The 24,358-nt window shown below is 36.7% G+C and overlaps 1 protein-coding gene across 2 annotated transcripts in view; it reads right to left on the bottom strand.

Moving 5' to 3' along the window:
- The window catches only part of LOC111332087 (hemicentin-1), a 36,646-nt gene that overhangs the window by 8,750 nt on the left and 3,538 nt on the right, over positions 1-24,358 (bottom strand). Inside the window, exons 3-24 of one of the 2 annotated variants that reach the window (XM_088727602.1) lie at positions 22,067-22,339; positions 21,139-21,399; positions 20,050-20,298; positions 19,209-19,469; positions 17,611-17,853; positions 16,725-16,991; positions 14,990-15,235; positions 13,859-14,122; positions 13,375-13,620; positions 12,227-12,493; positions 11,392-11,664; positions 10,748-11,011; positions 7,166-7,408; positions 6,456-6,719; positions 5,732-5,974; positions 5,318-5,560; positions 4,312-4,557; positions 3,798-3,908; positions 2,999-3,114; positions 2,055-2,110; positions 996-1,144; positions 477-530 (exon numbers count right to left, since the gene is read on the bottom strand). In XM_088727602.1, the coding sequence (XP_088583728.1) occupies positions 477-530; positions 996-1,144; positions 2,055-2,110; positions 2,999-3,114; positions 3,798-3,908; positions 4,312-4,557; positions 5,318-5,560; positions 5,732-5,974; positions 6,456-6,719; positions 7,166-7,408; positions 10,748-11,011; positions 11,392-11,664; positions 12,227-12,493; positions 13,375-13,620; positions 13,859-14,122; positions 14,990-15,235; positions 16,725-16,991; positions 17,611-17,853; positions 19,209-19,469; positions 20,050-20,298; positions 21,139-21,399; positions 22,067-22,339 (4,839 nt within the window). The remainder of the gene's footprint in view (positions 1-476; positions 531-995; positions 1,145-2,054; positions 2,111-2,998; positions 3,115-3,797; positions 3,909-4,311; positions 4,558-5,317; positions 5,561-5,731; positions 5,975-6,455; positions 6,720-7,165; positions 7,409-10,747; positions 11,012-11,391; positions 11,665-12,226; positions 12,494-13,374; positions 13,621-13,858; positions 14,123-14,989; positions 15,236-16,724; positions 16,992-17,610; positions 17,854-19,208; positions 19,470-20,049; positions 20,299-21,138; positions 21,400-22,066; positions 22,340-24,358) is intronic. The other variant, XM_088727603.1, reaches the window with a different exon arrangement.

Raw genomic sequence — 24,358 nt, 5'->3', positions numbered from 1 at the left:
TGAACTTTGATTCCTACAAGAATCTTACAAGATCTTGTAAGATTCTTGTAAGATTCTTGTAAGATAATGTAAGTCCTGAGAAAGATCATTATGAGATTCTTACAAGAATCTTCCAACATCTTATAAAAGATTCTTACAAGAATCTTCCAACATCTTATATGGGATTCTTACAATAATCTTCCATCATCTTATACGAGATTCTTACAAGAATCTTCCATCATCTTTTATGAGATTCTTACAATAATCTTACAAGATCTTGTCAGATTCTTGTAAGAATCTTTACACGAGAATCTTACAAGATCTTGTACGATTCTTGTAAGAATCTTATTTAAGACATAAGGTAAGATCTACGTTAATAGTAGAACATCTACACACTAAACTTGTCTTTCGTTACTCAGCACCAGAGATAATAGTCATCTCCCTTTCACTAAAATCTACTCAAGAGTTTCACTGACTTACTCCACTTCAATTTTTACCTTTTTTACAATCTTCTCCCTCAAAGAACGTTCCACAGTCTTTCTCGGATGTATCTGAAGTTTGATACACGGATTTGTAAATAATTGAACGAAAATACAAAATGTAAAAAAAATGTTGGTATGAATACAGAAAGTAATTTTCACAACTTGTACATGCATCACAAAAGACTGTGATAAAAAGAAAAACTGACCAAAACAAAGATACATACAACCTTACAAAAAAACCCGCCTTCAATTCAGTTTTAAATGTGTAACCACCCAGACACATTTCATTCATAATTACAGGTCCTTTGGGAAACAGAAACCCCTGACCTACTTATTCTAAATGCAGTTAAGCCGGCCCAAGGTAAGGTTAATTAAACTCTGACTCAGTTTAAAACGACTCAAAAAGTTAGCTTTCAAAGTAAAAAGTCATCAACTGAGTCTCCCAAAATCTGGCGTGTCGGATATTGGAGATAAACAAAGCCAAATGCTTCGTTCTGCAAAACAGCAACAATTAACCAAGAAAGAGGAGCTAACCTGGGAAAGTTCCTCCAACGACCGCATCTTCAACTTCCATATTGCCAAGTTTTCCATCCTTTCTTGCTTGCGTCAGCAGTGCATTTACGCTACTTTGACCAACAGACTTATTAAATGTTAGTTCTAAGTCAGCAATGATACTTCCGGGCCTACAAGATAAACAAGAAATCAAACATTTTTAGTTGAAAACGACAAAATAAATAGTTATGTGGGAGCACCGTAGCCGAGATGCTTTAAGCGCTGCAATTTAAACCTGGGCTTCCCCAATAAAACATTGTAGCCCTCCTCTTTCCAATTTTGCCTCCCATCCTTTCGATACCCAAATGTCGATATTTTCACTTTAATCGTAAACCCATCAACAAGCACTTGGGTACTCTTCCTGGTTGCTAGTAAGAATGTTTCGCTGAGTGCGATTGTAGACTCAGCCAAAACAACTTATTGCCTAAAATTAAAGGAAGCATTGTATATTGGCCGCTTGAAACCAGAGCTGCATGCTTGGATGTAAAGTAGATCGACTTAAAAAAAGAAAAAGAAAAAATAGCTGAACATTCCAAGTCTTACATTTGCGCGGCGGGTGTTTTCTTAAATTATTGTTGAATTAACGTAACGTGTATGAAAATAGAGTCAAAGGAACACGATAACCTGATGATGGCACGAGTCACGCCGTAAACATCTCTTTAAAAAGATTCCTCGCGAATTTGAAGTTCATTTTAATCGAAAATCAATGGAAATCACGAGGATGTGGCTGATAAATTGTAGAGGTTTTTAAGGTTTGTTCCCCAGTGCAGCTCATTGCTTTGGGCGTCTAAAGTACATATATGACTCACTATGTTTCGTAACAAAACCCTGTTGCTCACATTAAGTTGCAACGTCAAACTCGCAAATTGTAGCACAACCTTAGGTAGAACATTCTCTGTGTCCATTACGGACATACACCCCCGTGTGATGTGTAGGTAAGCAGAATTATTCTTCGCCCCCTAGGCGTTTCTTGTGCATCAATAAACACAATTTACTAGAAAGTGTCTGATTTAATGTACACAAAGTTTGAAAACCTATTACCTCAGTTTGAGCACCTTAACACTCGCGAGACCAGTTCCTTGGAATTCGACCATCGTCTGAAAAAAAAATTAATTTATATATATATATACATACATACATACATACATACATACATACATACATACATACATACATACATACATACATACATACATACATACATACATACATACATACATACATACATACATGTACATACATGTACATACATACATACATACATACATATATATATACGTACATATATACATACATATATATATATATATATATAATAAAACAAATACATGACTCATGACTCATACATGACTCGTGCACATTCATGATTGTACAATGCGTTGATACTTCGTTTCCTGCTTTTGCTTTAAGTGAAAAAATTACTTAAAAAACTATATGTGTTTTAGCTGTGATGAGCTTTGTGCTAGGAAAAAGAGAAATACTGCATAAGTGGGGGAGGAGAGGGGAGAGGAAGTGGGGGAGGGAAGGGGAGAGGGAGTGGGTGAGGGTGGCTGAAAAAAAAATCAATCGACTTAGAGATTTCTTAAACTCTTCACACCGCTACCCTTACGTTAACAAACCTATTCTCCATACTGTTCCTTATGTACTAGGGTACTGACAAGGATAAATTTAAGCCCCACTCTAGCGTCAATTTGTTGCAGATTCACGAGGCGCAGCCGGGCGAGTCCACAACATTTTGACCACTGTGAGGACGAGTATCTTTGTCGATAGGAGTACAGAGCACGCTAAACCATTGCCGATTTGTTAAAATAACCAAGCTTGCTATTTAACGATGGCTGGATATAAGCGTCCTTTTTTTCTGCGTTTTTATGGGCCTCGACTTCGTCTTGGTCCATAAAAACGCAAAAAAAAGATCCTGGTGCCAAATACTTTTCCCGTCCGGCCCTTCCACTCAGTCATCAAGTACATGTTACCATAGCACTCACATTTTCTTTTATCTCCTTGACAAGCGATTTTGTTTCTGGATTTTCCAAGTCCTCGTATTCTTGTTTAAACTCTCTTTTTATTTTAAGTCCCACCTCAAAAGTTTTCTTTGGTTCCTCTGTTAGGAGTAAAAGAAATACTAATATTACATAAAGCGAAACTATATGGACTTTACAACCTTCAGTGTCCCAAAAAATTGCAGGTGTCAATAACAGATAAAACATCCCACATTTCCAGTTTATTGCAAAACTAGATGTACCTTTGCGCAGCAGACAAATCAAACATTTGCTTATCCACGCAACCGAATATCGCCTCTTACGCAAACTTAAGCAGAAAGGCAATTCGGTTTTCCATTGCGTATGAAGTCGTAAAACACCTAAATGTACAAAATTTATATGTTCGTGCGCATGTATAAATGTAGGTCCATTCTCTGGAAGGTTAAAGGCTGATTCATTAGAGAAAAGCATCAAGTTTCAATGCGTGTGCCGTGCTTGGCTTAATCTATGTTCTGTGCTCTGGAATCTTAAAGGCTGAGTCATTAGAGACCACCACAATGTTTGAATGATCACTCAATTTGTCTATGTGTATGTGGCCTATATCAGGTATATAGAAGTTGCTAAAACAATGAACTTCATATCAGGAGTTAGTAAATGCATGTGTACAGCAGCTTGTAAAACAAATATTGCCTCAAATGGAGAAAACTGTAGGCGCACTTAATATAAGGTTGGGAAAGAAGGCAAAATTAATCAAATGCAAAGGGAATTACTTTGTTTTTGCTACAAATTAAAAATTTGTTCGAACCTTTTTCCTTACAGTCTGGTCCTTTCTCTCCGTCGCGGCAGCTACAGACGTATGTTTTTCCAAACTTACGACACAATTGTCTAGTAGGGCATGGTTCCTCACAAAAACCACCTGTAAAGAATGACAGTTGCAAATAAAGAAAGATTTACATTTTACAACAAACAAAGCGGAGAAAAAGATGCTTAAATTCATTCAATAAAAAAAAACAACAAAAAATCTAAAAACAAAAAAACAGAGACAAATAACTTGTTTTCAGTTTAAGAAGCAGTTTAGAGTTGAAATTTGATTTTGAAATTTTGATAGAGTTTTGGAAGAACCTTAAATGTTTCTAAGTTTTCTAGAACTGTGATAAAATCGCAAATATGTTGAACTCAGGGACCAGCATTCCCCATGCCTAGTTTGGACCTAATCAGATACCAAATAATTTCATATCAAACATGCATTTACTGGTAACCCAGTAATAAAGCTCTTTACATTCTGTAACAGATGCATTTCCCGCATAAACTTGACTCACCTTCATAAAGGATTAAGGTACTTTTGATATCTCCTCCATATTTGTTGCTGGCATTACACCTGTATTCTCCAAGGTTCCCTACTTGGATACCTTCGATTGTCCATTCCTTGCGGTTCCATGTTTTGCCTGACTCTATATGAGTCCATAACACAGTAGGTGGCGGTGTTCCAGACACATTACAATAAAGTACGATAGTTTCACCCTTTACTACAGTGTGATTTCCGATGGCCACAATTGAGGCAGGAACTATAAGACACATCACAAAGATTCAAAGGTAGCAGGACTCTGGTTAAAAAAGGCGGTCATAGCGTAAAATCATACCAGACTCAACCAACATGCGTGCGAAAAGAAATTATTAGACTAGTTCTCACAGCCTGTGCTAAGCACTGTACAAGTGAGGATTTACCCGTTAGATAAGCTTAGGATTTGCATTTGTACACTGGTTAAGTGGCGACTTCACTTACTAACACAATTTCGCGACATAAACGTACCGACACACATACATGAAAAAATGATACTTACTAGAATCCTACCAAAAACCATGCATGTACATAAAATAATCTCTAAACGAAGAAGTTAAACGAACCTCATAACAAGCATCAAAGGACTTGGTAACTTGGTTACTTAAGAGAAGTTTTCAAGTGAGTGTCGAAAAACCCAAAACAAAAACAATTATAGCGACCAATAAGAAAGTTAACATTATCATTAGCCAATCAGAGCACGTAGTGACAACAAGCAGGCGTGACCAAGTCGCAATTGTTTTAGTTTTATATCTGATTGGTGGAGAGGATGCGCGAGTTTTCTGGACCAATCAGAGAGCTGAGTTCAGTAAAACCAAACCAATTCCAATGTGCTGTCGACACTCAATTGAAATTGCTCTATTTAAGGTATCAGTCTGAACAAACACTACACCTTCGTGAATTGTATCCTTACTGTAGGTCAGTGTTATCTAAGAGCTTGTGAGCAAACAAAATACAATCATGACAGACATAACTACTTCACTTACAATGTACTGTCATGTTGACATCACTGGTCACAGAGCTTCCAACACCATTCTCAGCAGTACATCTGTACAGTCCTTCATCCTGGTTACCACTGATGGTCAAAGGGAAGTTCACTGGACTGCTATCGCCGACTTTTGTCCAAGTTATAGTTGGTACTGGATTACCTTCTGCCATACAGAACAAACTCACCACGTCACCATTGTTTACAATCTGCTCACCAGAAATGTTTGTAATTCTTGATGGATCTTTTGAGGTACAAATCACGAAAAATTCATTAAAAATGCAAGCATTTTTATTTCATTTCAAATTCTGATAAAACACTGTCGGACTTTAGAACCGCTAACGTGGAGGTTCGCCAGTTAAGATCTCAAGTTCAAAGAAATGACAATAAATGCATTCAACATCAACAAACTTACACTGCACATCAATTGTTGCCATCTCTGTTGCATTACCACACTCATTACTGGCTTCACATTTGTATTCACCGGCTTCATTCCTGCTAATGTTCACAAACTCCAACATATATCCACTATGAAGCTGACCATTAGGTTTCAGCCAAGACACCGTTGGTGGAGGCATTCCAGATACGTTACACATCAAAGTCACATTATGACCTTCAGTCACTGTCTTGTTGTGTATTTGTTGTATGGACGAAGGCACTGTAAAAAACGATAAACGAAAGTACGCGTTTGTCTGCCAGCTAGCAGATGGGCTAATTCTGGTGATAACTCTCGATTTTCGATTTGTTTCTCCCAACAATTGAAACGGAAAATCGCAAATAAAAGGGTTTGTTGCTAGACCTCTGCCTGGCAAACATCATTACAGCCGATAAGGTGAATAATTGTGAATATAGACAAACTCAACCCTTAAATAAAGTTGGCAGTACACACTCAAAATGTCGCGATTCGCATCACAGTTGGTTTATCATTAGGAAAAAATTATTATTTCTAATCCATTATCATTATTAAAGTGGTTTAGTGTGAGTTAAAATGAAACTGTTGACAAAGACAGTTGTAAGTTATGCCTTTTCTCAAAAGTGATGCGAGGAGTCATATTAAACAGTACTCGTACACACTGGATAAAACCATATAATTCAATCCTACATTATTAACATAGCAAAGTAAAAAGATCAAGGCTTACCATTCACAGTAAACGTAACATCCACACTATCTGCTGATCCCACAGTATTGTTAGCCACACATTTGTAAACAAACACTCCTCCACTTTCCAATGTCTCCTTCCACATTCCTGAAAGGTTGTGGTTCTTGACATTGCCATTCTCAAGCAGCTGGTATGACGTCACTGCTGGCTTAGCATCAGCTGAGCAGTTGAAGGTGATAGTATCACCTTGACATACTTTGCTTTTCATCACAGAAGTTCTGAATTTCATATTCTCTGGTTGGTCTAAAAGAAAAGTGTATCACAATCACTATTTTAAACGTCCATTAATCCAAACTGCTTACAAATTGGGTTTCCACGACGCCTTATGTACATTATTTACCTTACTTTACATCTCACCACACACATCAAGGACAAGTACTGTGCATTGCCAAGTGGGTTATAACAAAGCCCATTGTCACTAATTGAGTTGAAATTTAAAATATTGACATGTATGATGTCACTGCTAGCTTAACATCAGCTGAGCATTTTAAGGTGATAGTATCACCGATAAGAAAGTTAACTTTATCATTAGCCAATCAGAGCACGTAGTGAAAACATGCTTTGCTGTCCACCACAGAAGTTTTCAATTGCACATTCTCTGGTTTCTCTAAAATAAAAGTATACCACAATCACTTGAATACTGACATGTATGCAATATTTATAGATTCCCCCTACAGGTAATTACTTACAATTTACATCAATTGTTGCCATCTCTGTTGCATTGCCACACTCATTACTGGCTTCACATTTGTATTTACCAGCTTCATTCCTGCTAATGTTCACAAACTCTAACACATTTTTTGCAACATTTTGATCATTGAGCTTAATCCAAGACACACTTGGTTGAGGCATTCCAAATGCAGTACATGTCAGTGTTGCATTTTCACCTTCAGTTACATTCTTATCTTGAATTGTTTTGATAGTTGAAGGCACTGTGGACAAACACAAAATTAAAGGCTACAAAAATGAAAACATCTTATCAGCACATGAATATTTTTGTAAGTATCACACTAATCCACCACTATGGTGGCTCATTAACGCTATAGCATTTTTTGGCACTCTTTTAAAAAATCATTGTATTACTTTTCATTTTTATATTCATTATTTTTTTAATTCTCTATTCAATTAACAAAATATATCATCTTTATTTTTATTTCAAACGAACTACACAGCCCATTGACGCCATAGCAAAAAAGAAAAAAAAAAAAAAAAAAGAATAAAAACGCTTTATGGCCCATTGACGCCATAGACCATAAACCTTTTCGGCCTCACACTAATTTATCATGGCGTCTCGTACAAGAAACACTAGCGACTAAATAAATGAATGGCTCCGACCTGTAATTGGATGATAAAAATAGTAAAATTTAATAAGTTACATCTTAACCCCTTGCTTGTGAGTATTGTTAAACAGTGTGTCTCGAGGCGGAACAATGAAATATCAACGCGAGTGAAAACACCGACGTGTCAGAAAAGAAATGGTTACTTACATAGCGAAGGAAAGGTAGAGCCTTTCTCGTTCAGCGATATTCCGGCGATGACTAAGTCATCCGCTGACTAGTTTCGCTGACTAAACTCATTTGGTCGGTTCAGGCTCAGTTCGGGGGGATGAACAGACTGGAGCCATTCCTGTATTTCACCGCTGACAGCAACGGCTCCGACTCATGCGTTTATTTTATTTTTTTTCTTCTGGTAAAATAATTTACAAACTGAGATAAAATTGAAAGTGTCTTTTATTAGTTTCTTCTTAAGTTGAACGTTACAATGCTTGTAAATGAAGCCTCCTTAATTTATTACAGGGCCATGTAGTGTCTAAGTTTTAAATTAATGCTGCATCTACATGTCACGTTTCGAAGATCACGCAATGTTATTGGCATCCAGAAAGTTGAAGTCGTGCCGGGAAAAAAACTGAGGTCACGCCACACTGGAAAGGTACCGCGTGAGGTTGCAAATGTGACATGCAGTTGCTGCAAAAAGAGTATGCACTTATTGACTGAATGGGATGGCCGGACAGTAAAATACCAACGGAGCGCAGAGAGGTCCTTGCGTCACGACTGAGAGCCATTTATTTTCCAGTACGGCCCAACCTTACTCAATCAATAAAAATTTATTGTCACACTGTCTTTTTCTTTCTTTCTACTTTCGCATCACTCAGGCCCTCACACGGGAATTTTCTTAGAATTGTTTCGATAAAGCGCCCGGGTGGTCGTACTGGTCATATGATAGATCGACATTATTACAAAAAGTTCATGGCCCTGTATTAATAAAAGAGGGCTTCAATTACAAGCAGCGTGGAGTTCAAAATAGGAAGAGCGCTCTTTCAGTTTTTAACTCAGTGTATAAATTACTAAGCGTTCAACAAGGGAAGAGCACTCGTTCAGTTTTTATCTTAGTGAATAAATCATTTAGCCAAAACGAAAAAAGGTCCTCCGGCCGAGCATACTGTAAATTGAAAATATCGGTCGCAGCGTCATGTAAAACTGCGTGATTTTCGAAACGTGTATTTTAATTTTGACACTACATAGCCCTGTGTTAATTTTAGAAGGCTTCATTTGTAAGCATTAAAATGTTCAACTTAAGGAGAACCTAATAAAAAACACTTTCAAAATTGATCTCAGTTTATAAATTATTTAGCCAAAACAAACAAAAAAGAATTAACAAACACATGAGTCGGAGTCATTCCTGTCAGCGGTGAAATACAGGAATGGCTCCAGTCTCCGATCTTCGTCCCCCTGAACTGAGCCTGAGCCAACTAAATGAGTTTGTTCAGCGAAACTAGTAAGCAGTTGAGTTAGTCATCGCCGGCATATCGCTGAACGACCTCGCTGAACAAGGAAGGCTCTGCCTTCTCTTCGTTAGGTGAGTAACCATTTCTTGATTAACACATCAGTGTTTTCACTCGCATTGATATTTCACTCTTCTGCTTCGAGACACACGGTTAAACAATACTCACAAGCAAGGAGTTAAGATGTAACTTATTAAATTTCACTATTTTCATCATCCAATTACAGGTCGGAGACATTCCTGTATTTAGTAGTTAGTGTTTCTTGTACGAGACGCCATGATGGATTAGAGTGAGGCCGAAAAGGTTTATGGTCTATGGCACCAATGGGCCACGAAGCGTTTTTTTTTTTTTTTTTAAATTTATTTTATTTGCTATGGCGCCAATGGGCTGTGTAGTTCGTTTGAAATAAAAGTAAAAATTATATATTTTCTTAATTGAATAGAGAATTATAAAAACAAAAATAAAAAGTAATACAATAACTTTTTTTAAAAAGTGCCAAAAATGCTATGGCGTTAATGTGCATACACCACATTTTAAAGCAAAAATACACCGATATCTTAACCACATGTACAATCCCCGCCCCGAGGGTCAAGTGTAACAAACTAGTTCAATGATTGCATTCCAAGTATTCGTCGTTTTTGCCTTTTTCAGCCCAAAGCAGCTAATGGGAATGAAAAGTATCTCATTAGAGTCAGCTTTTTTCGGTTGCTCGTTTGATTAGGTGACTCTAGTAACCATAGTGAAAGTGAATGTACGAATATATGAATCACTAAAATAGAAATGGTTTTTTTTGGAATTTGTACCGAAATCATCTGACAAGCACAAAGGCAAAGCTGAAACGCTATTACCAACATTTTTAAAAGCCCTTTTCCCACTGTACCCTTTACATGCCTTGAGTCTAAATATAAAATAATTTGAGATAGAATAAATATATGAAAATCATATATTTTGAACTGCGGTATTTGATACGTATGATGGACGATCCTCGCAGTAGATAGCGCTATTTGAGCAATAGCGAAATTCAGACCTGAAAAAAATCAGGCCTGTCTCATTCATCACTTTCACGGGTTCATTACGAATCAACTTAACGGCCTGCTCTCAGTTGGCTTGTTAGCTCAATTGGTTAGAGCGCTGCACTAGTATCGCAGAGGTCAGTGGTTCGAAAAAATCAGGCCTATCTCATTCATCACTTTCACGGGTTCATTACGAATCAACTTAACGGCCTGCTCTCAGTTGGCTTGTTAGCTCAATTGGTTAGAGCGCTGCACTAGTATCGCAGAGGTCAGTGGTTCGAGTCCCGTACAGGCCTGATTTTTTTCAGGTCTGAATTTCGCTATTGCTCAAATAGCGCTATCTACTGCGAGGATCGTCCATCATACGTATAAAATAATTTGTTCCAATATGCTAAACAACTAAGCCAATGATGCAAATTAGTGAGTGAATGCAAGAACAACAGTTTTACAGCGTCAGTAGGTACAGTTAAGCTTACCATTCACGGTGACCATGAGGGATGAACTGAATTTCGATCCTAGAGGGTTGTTGGCCACACATTTGTACATGAACACTCCGCCCATTGACACGTTCCTTTTAAACATTCCTGAAGGGTTTGTGTCTAAGATAGTGTCATTCTCAAACAGCTGGTATGATGTCACCGATGGATTAGCATCAGCTGAGCAGTTAAAGCTAATCATGTTATTCCTACATGCTTTTTTATCCATGGCAGAAGTTGTGAATTGCACATTCTCTGGTTTATCTGAGAGAATTACAGGAAAACTGTGTCAAATACTGCAGATGGTAGAAGCTTACTGCAATCAACTTTTTTTTTAATTTCATACAAAAATTTACATGGGAATGTAAAGAGATGAGGGAGCAGAAACATATAGTTAACAGTTCTGTATGATCTATAGCACTGAGTGTTAAAAAATGTCAATGTAAAAATAAAAGAAAGATTAGTGGATGGCCGAGTATGATATGATGAAAATCTTAGAAATGAAGTGATTACTTTGCTCTGACCTTTTGCTGTCTGAAATTATTACGAATTATATACATTAATCTCTTTAAAAAATTACCCTTACCTTCATTCCCATTGATACAAATTAGGCATGTGTACATCATACATGTAATAAAAGCTACCTTTAGTGAAGACAATGATACACTTACAAAGCACACCAATCTCTGCCATCTCTGTTGCATTGCCACACTCATTACTGGCTTCACATTTGTATTCACCAGCTTCATTCCTGCTAATGTTTGTAACCTCCAACAGGTATCCAACATGACGATCACCATTAGGTTTTATCCAGGACACTATTGGTGGAGGCACTCCAGATACATTACACGCAAGAGTCACATTGACACCCTCAGTTACATTCTGATCTTGTGTTATTTGGATAATTGAAGAAGGAACTGTAAAAATTAATGGAGAGTAAAAATGACGAAGGGTTTAAATAGGAGCTGTTCACTGGCTTGCAGCCAAACGTCATTCTATTCTTAACATACATGTACATAGAATTCTCTTCAATTTGAATGGCTTCTCTAAATAAGATGAAATATGCATAAATTATGGAATGCAACTAAGCGAACATTTCCCATAAACCGTCTCATCGTTCATGCTTTTCAGTGACAAAGTTTTTGCAATTGAGTGTACTTGAAAGAACACTCATGAAAATTAAGAATTTGTTCATGCTTAGCGCGGGTATATCGAGTTATGGATGCACGCGGGAAGTTTGGAGAGCACGAAAAATACGTAAGAGTAAAAAGCTACTCACGTCATCTTATTTACGCACGGGCGTGCGTAAATAACGATTTTGTTCATAGCGGCTCAATAGGACTTACATGTACATAGGGCAAGCATACGCGCTATGTTATTTGTAAGTGATGTATTTATTTATTACAGATTACTCCACTATTTGCACGTTCAGTTAATAAAATTGTTTTTTAAAAGCAAAATTTAGGCTATTTTGTTTACCATTCACAGCGATAGCAACACTATTGCTGTTTCCTGATCCAAGAGAGTTGTTGGCCACACATTTATAGACAAAAACTCCTTCATTTTCTAAAGTTTTGCTCCACATTCCTGCAACACTTGTGTTGAAAATGGCAGTTTCGTTCTCAAACAGCTGGTATGATGTCACTGCTGGATATGCATCAGCCGAGCAGTTAAAGGTGATGACTTTTCCCTTACACGCTTTCTTATTCACGGCTGAACTATTTAACTGGACATTCTCTGGTTTGACTAAGGAAGAACGAAACAATAGTTATTGATGAATATTTATGTGGCATGCAAGAAGCCCTCCCCTTGACCTGGCTGATGGAATGCCTACACTTCTGTGTCACTGACGTTTCCCTCAGCACTGTACAAATCTTTTAAGTAGAATAGTTATGTCATGGCCACATGTACCTGCGGTAAATAAAACTTTGAGCCAGTTTAAGAGATGCCAAGCTGTCTTGCCATTATAAAGGCTGATAGTTCTAAAGAAACTGTTTGGGGCTGCGTCGGTGGGGGTAACGAAACAATTTGAATATATCAACAAAGTTGAAATAGTAACTTGGCCACCGTTACGATTATAAAAAAGCTGACGTTTCGAGCGTTAGCCCTTCGTCGTTAGCCCTTCGCTCCGACGAAGGGCCAACGCTCGAAACGTCAGCTTTTATAATCGTAACGGTGGCCAATATACCATTTCAACTTTGTCGATGTATTCAAATTATCTCTTGCCATTAGCTTGGCTTTAAGATAGCTTATGGAGGCTTTTTGAGCCTCAAAGTGGCTTTTCATTTTACCCAATTATTCCTGAACACTTGCAACATTTTCTCACCAATGCTATCAGAGCAACGTTACAGCCTCTTGGGAAACCCTTCATTTTAGCTTACTGTGCCTACATCTCAAATATGAGTTCCATTTTTCATTGTTTGATCGAAATTAGCCAATTACTATTCACCCACTTTTAAGGAATAGGAAAAAAAGTTTCAGTGATGCTTTTGAGTCATATCGTAAGCTTCACAAAAACAGGTCTCTCCAACGAAAAATTGAAATACTAAGTATAACAAATTGATATACTGTGATAAAGACATACAAGAAGCAACAAGTAACATGGGACAACTTTTACATGTACTTACACTGCACATCAATTCTTGTCATCTTGGTTGAATTGCCACACTCATTACTGGCTTCACACTTGTATTCACCAGCTTCTTTCCTCTTAACATTTTTAACTTCCAACTTCAATCCCTCATTACGGCTACCATTAGGTTTCACCCAATACACCATTGGTGGGGGCACTCCAGATACATTACACAAGAGAGTCACATTGTCACCCTCAGTTACACTCTGATGTTGTGTTATTTGGATAATTGAAGAAGGTACTGTAAAATGAAGAGTGAAAATGATGAAAGTTTTAAATACATATAGCAGCTGGTCACTTTAGCCAAACATCATTCTGAACATCATTCTAAGCTACCATTTCCCATATGGCCATCGAGTCTCAACGTCAGCTTCTAAGTGTCAAAGTTCTTGTAATTGACCGAATGTACGTAAAAGTGCACTCATCAAAATGCCATGTTTGCTTGTATAGCTGATCATAAATTTGGTTATTTTGTTTACCATTCACAGTGATAGCAACACTACTGCTGTTTCCTGATCCAAGAGAGTTGTTGGCCACACATTTGTAGACAAAAACTCCTTCATTTTCCAAAGTCTTGCTCCACATTCCTGCAGCACTTGTGTTGAAAATGGCAGTTTCGTTCTCAAACAGCTGGTATGTCACTGCTGGATATGCATCAGCCGAGCAGTTAAAGGTGATGACTTTTCCCTTACACGCTTTCTTATTCACGGCTGAACTATTTAACTGGACATTCTCTGGTTTGACTGAGGAAGAACGAAACAATTTATTGATGAATATTCATGTGGTATGCAAGAAGCCCTCCCCTTGACCTGGCTGATGGAATGCCTACACTTCTCTGTCACTGACGTTTCCCTCAGCACTGTACAAATCTTTTAAGTAGAATAGTTATGTCATAGCCACATGTACCTGCGGTAAATAAAACTTTGAGCCAGTTTAAGAGATGCCGTGTTCTCTTGCCATTCTAAAGGCTGATAGTTTCTAAAGAAACTGTTTGGGGCTGCATCAGTGGGGGGTAACGAAACAATTTGAATATATCAACAAAGTTGAAATAGTAACTTGGCCACCGTTACGATTATAAAAAAGCTGACGTTTCGAGCGTTAGCCCTTCGCTCCGACGAAGGGCTAACGCTCGAAACGACAGCTTTTATAATCGTAACGGTGGCCAATTTACCATTTCAACTTTGTCGATGTATTCAAATTATCTCTTGCCATTAGCTTGGCTTTAAGATAGCTTATGGAGGCTTTTTGAGCCTCAAAGTGGCTTTTCATTTTACCCAATTATTCCTGAACACTTGCAACATTTTCTCACCTATGCTATCAGAGCAACGTTACAGCCTCTTGGGAAACCCTTCATTTTAGCTTACTGTGCCTACATCTCAAATATGAGTTCCATTTTTCATTGTTTGATCGAAATTAGCCAATTACTATTCACCCACTTTTAAGGAATAGGAAAAAAAGTTTCAGTGATGCTTTTGAGTCATATCGTAAGCTTCACAAAAACAGGTCTCTCCAACGAAAAATTGAAATACTAAGTATAACAAATTGATATACTGTGATAAAGACATACAAGAAGCAACAAGTAACATGGGACAACTTTTACATGTACTTACACTGCACATCAATTCTTGTCATCTTGGTTGAATTGCCACACTCATTACTGGCTTCACACTTGTATTCACCAGCTTCTTTCCTCTTAACATTTTTAACTTCCAACTTCAATCCCTCATTACGGCTACCATTAGGTTTCACCCAATACACCATTGGTGGGGGCACTCCAGATACATTACACAAGAGAGTCACATTGTCACCCTCAGTTACACTCTGATGTTGTGTTATTTGGATAATTGAAGAAGGTACTGTAAAATGAAGAGTGAAAATGATGAAAGGTTTAAATACATATAGCAGCTGGTCACTTTAGCCAAACATCATTCTGAGCATTATTCTAAGCGAACATTTCCCATATGGCCATCGAGTCTCTACATCAGCTCTTAAGTGTCAAAGTTCTTGTAATTGACTCTAGCTTCTTGAGTGCTCTCCAAACTTCCCAAGTGCTTCAATCTTGGATGAATTTGCAGCTAACACAATGAACCAATTGTTTTATAACATTTTTAACGCAGTAGTTTATGTATAAAGGGCAGAAACTCCCTCTCCTACGTCTCAATGTGTTGTTTATTTTATTTTAGAAAATTATTTTTCTATGCTTCAGTGACCTCATCTTAGATTGATCAAAAACTGACAGGTGATTCATGCATGTAAATGAACTTAGAGTTGCAAAACAAGAAGAAACCAGCATTGATTGTTTTCTGTTTTCCCTTTCTCTGGGTTCTTTCTCGGGAGTTAAAAAATCCATCCCCAAAGAAAAAGTACACAGATCTTCATTGGCTTGTTTGATTATTGCCTTCTCTAGTTTATCTTTTTAGCGGAAGTTTTTCACGTTTTTCAATGAAAAATGCTGAGATCACTCGCGAGAAAACATTTTTTTGCAAGGCATTTGTTTGCTGATGTCACCAGCATGCACAATGGGTAAATGAAGCTCACTTATGATATTGAATTTGATTGCACGAAATTACAAGCTATGTTATAATTTATGTTGATTGATAAAAGGGGAAAGTATCTGAAGAAACTGTGGTGATGTGTGAGTGCAAGGTACTAAAAGATACTTTCCTTTTATCAACTGGGTTGATAAATGATGTAGATTGACCTGTGTAAAGAGTTTCTAGAGCTGACATTTTGAGCATAAACAATTCCTCAGAGCAAAATATTAATTGTGTAATTATGGAAACTGCTCCCTTTTTCAAAATAATATTCTGCATCATTCTCATGGAGTAGGTCATTTAACAGTTGTGTACTTGGTTGCCAAGCCTTTGATTCAGAGTGAGGGTAAAGGTGGCATTGTTGTGATAGAGACCAGTATCTGGTTACAGTAGTATAATAACAAAGTAATTTACATTTTATGAGTAGCAACATTTGTATCACGACATTAGGTCACCCTAAGCCTCACTCCTGTTCAAAGGCTTGGTAATAAGACAAGCAACTGTACAATGGACTATTTGTTTGTGTGGTTTTACATAAGTTCACTTTTAATAGACAGGTGTAAGGTGAAATAGGGCTTGAAACAAAAGTTCATAAATAAAATAATATAACTAAATAAAACTATGGTACAATTTCATGAAATTGGAAACATAATGTAGAACAAGATTTACTAAGTGATGATCACTTCTTTGTATGATGGGACATTTATATAGCATGATGATCACTTGTGAACTGTCTTTTACTTTGAAATATGTCTTATAGGAGCAAACTGGCTAAAAGTTGATTAAAAGTGATAAAATTCAAAGAAATTACCATTGACTGTTAGCATGACATTTGTACTGTACATTGATCCCAGCTTGTTATGAGCCACACATTTGTAGATAAACACTCCTTCATTTTCCAAAGTCTTGCTCCACATTCCTGTGGCACTCGTGTTTAAAATAGCAGTTTCGTTCTCAAACAGCTGGTATGATACCACTGCTGGATTAGCATCAGCCGAGCAGTTAAAGCTAATGACATCTCCCCTACATGCTTTGTAGTTGGTGGCAGAACTCATTAGCTGGACATTCTCTGGTTTGTCTGCGGAAGAAAGAGACAATTTATAAGTATACCTTCTTTGGCCATTGTAAGTTACATTTAGATATTTAAAGTAGCCAAGGGGGTCACCTTCTTTATCCATAGCTGATGGAATACTGACATTTGTGTATCCCTGACATTTCTCACTACATGCAGTGTTCAAAATACTGCTTGTGTGTTAAAGCTTTATTTTAAAGCTACAGGTGTTTGAGGGAAAGTAAACTTTGAGCCAGTTCAACAGGTGCCTAGGGCTCTTATCATTTGCTTAGCTTGAGGGTTTTTGGCCTTAAATAGCTTTTCAGTTTGCCTAATCATTCTTGAAATGTTAATTTTTTTTTGTCTACATAACAACAGTTATGTATACAGTATATTATAGCCCTTGGAAAACCCTTAATTTTAGCTTACTGTGACTGCAACTCAAGTATGAGTTCCTTTTTTCATTGATCAATCGCAATAAACAAATTAGCATTCACCCACTTTTAGGAAAGTCCTCAGTGATGCTTTTGAGTCTAGCACATAACAAGTCTGTCCAACAATACAGCAACACTGACAGGCAAATTGTTATGCTAAGACACAGAAATACATGAAAATTAATAACAGGTAAAGGATAACTTTTGCTTACATTGCACTTCAACGCTTGCTGTCTTCACTGCATTGCCACAGTCATTACTGGCTTCACATCTGTACGTCCCACTTTGATTCCTACTAACTTTCAAAAGCTCCAACACACTTTCATTAAACCTCTGACCATCAGGCTTAATCCAAGACACCACAGGTGTTGGGATTCCAGATACATTACATGTCAGAGTCAAGTTGTTTCCTTCAGTTACATTTTGATCTAATATTTCTTGTATGGATGAGGATACTGTAATATTAAAACAAATGAACAACATAGTTATTTACAGTTTGACATGAACATGGGAATAACAACAACTCAGTAACCCAAATTATTGATCCTAATTCTTTAGGATTTTGCAATCCACAACTCTACTAGAGTTTTGTATGGCAGCCTAACACGATTTTTTTTTTAATTTTTTAATTTTTTTGCTAAACCATGTGTTGGATTTTACCGAAAGCACCGACTGTTTTTAGACAATTGTACACACAGTTACATGATAATAATTCCGACATGGACATTCCCAGCAATCATGATTGTCAAGTCAAAGGCAAATGGACAGCAGTAGTGAAACTTGAAAGGAACTGTTGGTGTCAATGTTTGTGAATATATGAAAATCACATAATTTATGTGAAATGCAGTTAAAGAAATAAGTATGAGAGTGATCTTTGCAGTAATGACCACTACTTTAAAGCAGTAGTGAAAGTAAGGCCTGCAAAAAATTCAGGCCCGTATGCGATTTGAACCCGTGACCTCTGCAATACTGGTGCAGTGCTCTACCAACTGAGCTAACAAGCCTACTGGGAGCTGATCATTATGTTGGTTCATAATAAGCCAGCAAAGTAGAGTCAACATTTGTAACATGTGAAATCATGTATGTGAACTGCAGTTAAAGCAGCAATTATGAGAGTGATCTTCAGTGTGCTAGGATAATTTACCCAATGACAGTCAGAGCCCCTGGAGAGAGACTCTCTCTGGAAGAGGGACCTTTGCAGCATTAGAGTGCACTCCATCTTAGTAGGTGTGCTTTGTAGGTCCTCCTTCACGGAATTTTCTGACTAAACTTAATTTGTGGAGGGGTTGTACTTTTTCACAGTTACAGTACTAAAAAGAGATTAGTGGGTATGTGCTTGTGGTTTACTCCTGGACCACTTGCCAAGCTGTGATAACAAGCACAGTCTGCCTTACAAAGTAACTAACACAGCATTTGCACTTTGGTCCAGCATTGTCAGTTGGGCACTAACTCTACAAAAAAAAAATTCCCTCCCGAGGCAATTATTAGTCACTGAAATAAAGTACAATGTAGCTGCAACCTCATTTTCCACATATTACTGATAAGCTTCTAGTGTGAGTGTAACAAAATGCCACATAGAAATCATGGAAAGAGAGAGCAAGAAATTAGACAACATACACTGTACATTCACTAAAAGTAATTTGTTTAATTGTTTCTTGAGCATCTCAGCCATCCAGAATCCTATCCTTGACTTAATTGTGGTTAGAAACAAATACATGTACTTTCTGTATAAGATGAATGACTGACTGACTGTTTTTAAAAATGTCATAATCATGATAATCATATATTGTACATGGAATTAGTTGCTCACCATTTACAGTAACAGTTCTCATACTGTATGCTGTTCCTGCAGAGTTGTTTGCCATGCATTTGTACTTGAACACTCCTCCAGTTGACATATTCCTGGTCCACATTCCAAGACGGTTGCTGCCATCACTCACAGGTTTATCATTCTCTAACAACTGATAGGTATCCACCAGGGGAATTCCATCTGCTGAACAGTTGAAGGTGACCACAGTGCCCTGGCACACAGTTGATTTACTCACTGTGAACTTGAAATTCTCCGGTTTATCTGTAAGAATTGAATCAGAAATAGTGTCACAGGTCATTGCATTATACCTATCACACAGGGTTTTCCAAAACTGTTGGGTAGAAAATCTCCTTAAAAATTAATATATTAACTTCGGGATTTTACAACAATCTCCAGCACCAAGGAAAGCCGTAACTTTCCATGTGAAAAATGACACAATTTTTTTATTTGTTTGATATCACCTATCAGCTGCTGACATGTCACTCGCCTTTTGTGCCTCCCTGTCAGGTTGACGAATGAATAACAAAGCACTCACCATTCTCAATCCTAGGTAGTTTGTCAAAATTTTCTTGCATGGTTGCTTGCAGATATGAATTTCTATTAACCAAGTTGAACTCAATATATCAAATTTAATTCTTTAAAAGAAATTCCACAACTAGTACATATAATATTGTGTATTCTGACTTCTGTATTCAGTTTTCAAGGAAGTAAAACAATGCAGCCTCCCTAGTGCTTCTTACTCTATAAATAATAGTATCAAATCAAGCTTGAGAAAAGAAAGAGAGGTGCCTCACAGCGCAGAAATCTCACACATAGATCACTAATAATAATAATCACTTACAGTAAACAGTGAGAAAAGTGCTGGCAGAGCTATTTCCACAGTCATTTGTAGCTTTACATTTGTATTCACCAGCATCATTCCTGCTGATGTTTGTGAGATAAAGCATGTTTTTTACATTGGACTGACTTCCAGGGTTAACTTCTGTCCATGTTACATCCAGCAAAGGACTTCCAGAAACATTACAGACTAAAGTCCTGTTTTCACCCTCTATAACGGTGATGTTCTCCAATGGATAAACTTTAGAGGGAACTGCACAGAGGAAAAGATATAAAAAAAAAAATTACTAGACAGTGTAAATTAAAGGAAACTACACACTCATCAAATTTTATTTTTATAGCTATACATATACATTTTCATAATGCAAAGGCATTCTTAAGAAATGAAGAAGTCCTGCAGTTTGAGTTCATTCCACACAAAAGAATATATTTTAATGGGTTCAACATTAAAGAAAGTACATCATTACATTAAAAAACAACAGAAGAATTCAAAGTAAATATCTAGATTTGTGTCTGACTTTTCTGATTACATGTTTCTTATCCCAAGACTCCGGTATGTTCTAATTTCTTTTCTTATTTTTCCTTTATGAGGATTTTCAGTAAGAGCTAAGCTTCTTGCTAAATTTACTGTTTAAGAAAAAGGCAATTTTTGGCTGTGCACATGCATTTCAGCCACAATTGCAAAACACTGGGATGAAAATGATGCAACTATTGTTAGTTCATGTCGATCTCTTTTCTAGCAGGCTCACTTATGATCTAAACCACAGGCTACAAGTACCTGTATTCTCATATAACGCAACAGTGAATGAACGAATGAATGAAAATTTTATTAATGTGTCAATGTTTTTAGCTGTGGATTAGCTAATTGAGGAGACTATCACTCAGAGCTTGACACTAACTTTTCAACTTACTAGCCAAGTGGAAAATGACAACTTTAATGTTACAACAATTTCAGTCTGTTTACTAGCCAAACTGGCTGGTAGAAATAAAAAAAGACCTTAGTCAAACCTGAATTTCTTGTAGTCTGTGGCTACTTAGCTACCATTCATTTCAAGCCCTCACTATGCTTAACAGCTACATTCATACACTCTACCTTTCACTGTGACATTGACAGTTTTCCCAGTTGTATCAATAGTGTTATTAGCCTCACATCTATAGCTTAAGTCTCCTTCTTTCAAATCTTTCCTTATCCATACCCCAGCTGAGCTGTTTCCATCATTAACTTGTATTCCATTCTCAAATAGTTGATAACTGTGCACTGCAGGTTTACCATCAGCTGAGCAAGTGATGCTGATGACATCACCTTCACAGAGAGTTGAGTCATTCACCACTAACTTGACATTCTCTGGTTTAACTAAAGATAAAAAAAAAAAAAAAGATTTGATCATGCATCAGTATCAGAGCATGTAACAATGCCACACATCCTTAAATTGACGGGGAGGGGATGGGCAAACTGTCCATACATGTACTTTAAACCCAAGAGGCAAACATTTTTCTGTTAAGTCTATTGTCACATGGCATTTGCTTGCTCCTCCTTTCCTTTCCTTTTCTTTTTTTTTTTTCTGACATGCAGCTTTTATTGCATACTGAAATTCACAAAACAAAATGAGACAAAATTAAAATCTGTTATTTGCCAAGAGAAATCTGAACACATAACTTGCAAAATTGCTCAAAGTTATAAAATTACAGATTTCCATTTGGCACATTACAGATTTTAATTTTGTTTCGGTTCTTTTCGTTTCACAATGCCTCATACTACACTGCAGAGTTTTTTTTAACACCCTGCCTGCATTATCACCCTCTATTTGAATAACATTATTTAGTTTTTTTATTCAAGTGCCCACATGGTTATACCATCATAAAAAGTAAATATTCACTTTTCTCTGAGGTTAATTTACAAGTCTTCTTTTCCTTTTTTGAGTTTTATTTTGTGTTATTTTAACTATGACAATCATTCCAGCCTACAGTCTATAAAAGATAGACACCAAATTTAAAGTACAACATACAGTTTATCTACTTACAGTTAACTTCTACTTTAACTGTACGATTTGGTGCAGTTCCTATTCCATTATATGCTGTACAGCGATATGTTCCACTGCTAGTTCTGTTGTTTGCAAGGACAAACTGATTTTTAGTTTCCAGTACACCACTGTCACTTCCATTATCATATACTTTGGTCCAGGTGATGTTTGGTGTTGGTTCACCATCTGCATTACACTCCAATGTTATATCACTGGGGTCAGTACCCTCAACAACTACTTTGTCACCACTACTGCTTCTGAATTCTGGTGGAACTGTTAAAGAAATGACCAACAAAACATTTTACACACATGTTTAAAGTGACATAACACACACTTGCTGCTGTAAAATTGATGTGATTTCAGAACAACTTAATTGTATTTAAAACAACACAATTCACATGTGTAGAGTTATACAAATTTCTTGCAAACACTTAAGTTAGGTCAAGTGCTTTTTCATCAATATAAAAGTGTTACAAAAAACAAAACCTGAAGTACAGGTGTAAATTGTCCCGACAACGAAACGCAAAATGAAAAATGCCACAATAAGTTGACGAGAATGAATACAATGTACGTACAGGGGAACTTCTACTTAGCAACCAAGCAAATATTACCTTTAAACATGTACATTTAAATGTACCATTAATTGGTTGAGAGAGTTGCACTAGATTTTGCTTGTGAGAGACCTATTACAGATGAACTTTTCCCAAATACAGCTACTTTTGCTCATCAAACAAAATTACCATCTTTACCACTGGACATCTTTACACATACAAGTTATGTAAAAAATAATTTTATTCTATTCTCTTCACTACATGATACCTTTTTAATGGTCATTACTGATTTAAGAGGTATAGTTGATAGGATAAACAGTAAGAGAAACAAACCTGGAAATGAATTAAAAGGACAACATGCACAGGCAGTTCTTTAGTTACTAATAATTGAAGATTTTAAGATTTAAACATTTATTTTCCAATGCATGATGAGCCAGCATGTATCTAAAGAACCTCAGAGTGGCTATCTACATTGTACAACAACCACCATATAATTAACAAATGGTAAACACCACAGCCTACAATATTGAGTTATGGTGCACACGGGGAGGTTGCTAAGCACGAGAGAAGCGTAAGAGTCGCTTGAGGCGATAGCCGAGAGTGACTCTAGCTTCTTGAGTGCTTAGTAAACCTCCGAAGTGCATCCATAACTCAATAGTGTATGCTGTGGTGTTTACCGTTTGTTTTATAACATAACATTGATACATTGTAGCTAAAGAGTTCCCTTTCATTTAACAAATCTTACGTGACCAGAAAAAACAAGCAAGCGCAGAAAAATGGTCTTTGCATTTGCTCACATCAGAAGCGTACACCCATGGGCAAATGGGGGGCACTTAATTGACCAATCAGAGCGTGCGCTTTACTTTGGTTATGTTATAAATTGTCATCCAGCAGCTATTCCTAAAAAACCTGTTGACAAAATACAGTACTAACAGTATATTATTTAGCAGCTAATTAAAAAGAGATTTATCTGGTGGATTAGAAAAGATATTCTGTGATATGGATAGAACATTGGTGGTTGGTTTGGTACAATTTCAAAACATCCAATTAAAAAAATTTCAGCAACTCTCATAATCAGTTTTCAAAAAACACAACATACTCCTGTACAAGTAGTCAAATCTATAAAACTTATGCATATTATACAGTGTTTTTTAACTTCAAGAAAGATATTGGCAGAGATGAAGTGGGTAGAATATGGGTCATAACCACATAACATAATTATTGGTTCAAAGTCCTTCATGCATATTTTTTTGAATATCAGGTGTTCTTAAAAAAATACCGCCATGCAAATTACACATCTCAGATAAACAATTCCCACATACTGTGAGAGCTCTAGAATCATGCCATGAATTGAAAGAAACCAAAAATTTATGCCCCAAGACCAATATAATTGTAAGTAATTTCAATCATTATGGAATATTTTTGTGGGAGTTAAGATCACATTAAAGTTTTTTTAAAACAACTTGAGGTTGATTAGTCATTAATTTGAAAAACATTTGTTTTAATAGCTCCGCATGATGAAAGAGGCACTATAACCTGTCACAGATGCATCCCTTATGACTATAGATATCTTCAGTTTCTCTATCAATTTAAGTAATTTCGACACAACCTTTCTAAGAAAAAAACTTCAAAATTAAGAAATTTATTTTCTGTCAATATACATGTACATGTAGAACTAAATCAGAGCAGATTTCTGTTGATCACACCAATATCAAGCTTTTGTTTACATCATAGGAACCAA

This window comes from Stylophora pistillata, chromosome 7, assembly GCF_964205215.1.
Source record: "Stylophora pistillata chromosome 7, jaStyPist1.2, whole genome shotgun sequence".
NCBI lineage: Eukaryota > Metazoa > Cnidaria > Anthozoa > Scleractinia > Pocilloporidae > Stylophora > Stylophora pistillata.
This window is presented reverse-complemented; position numbering and strand designations above follow the sequence as displayed.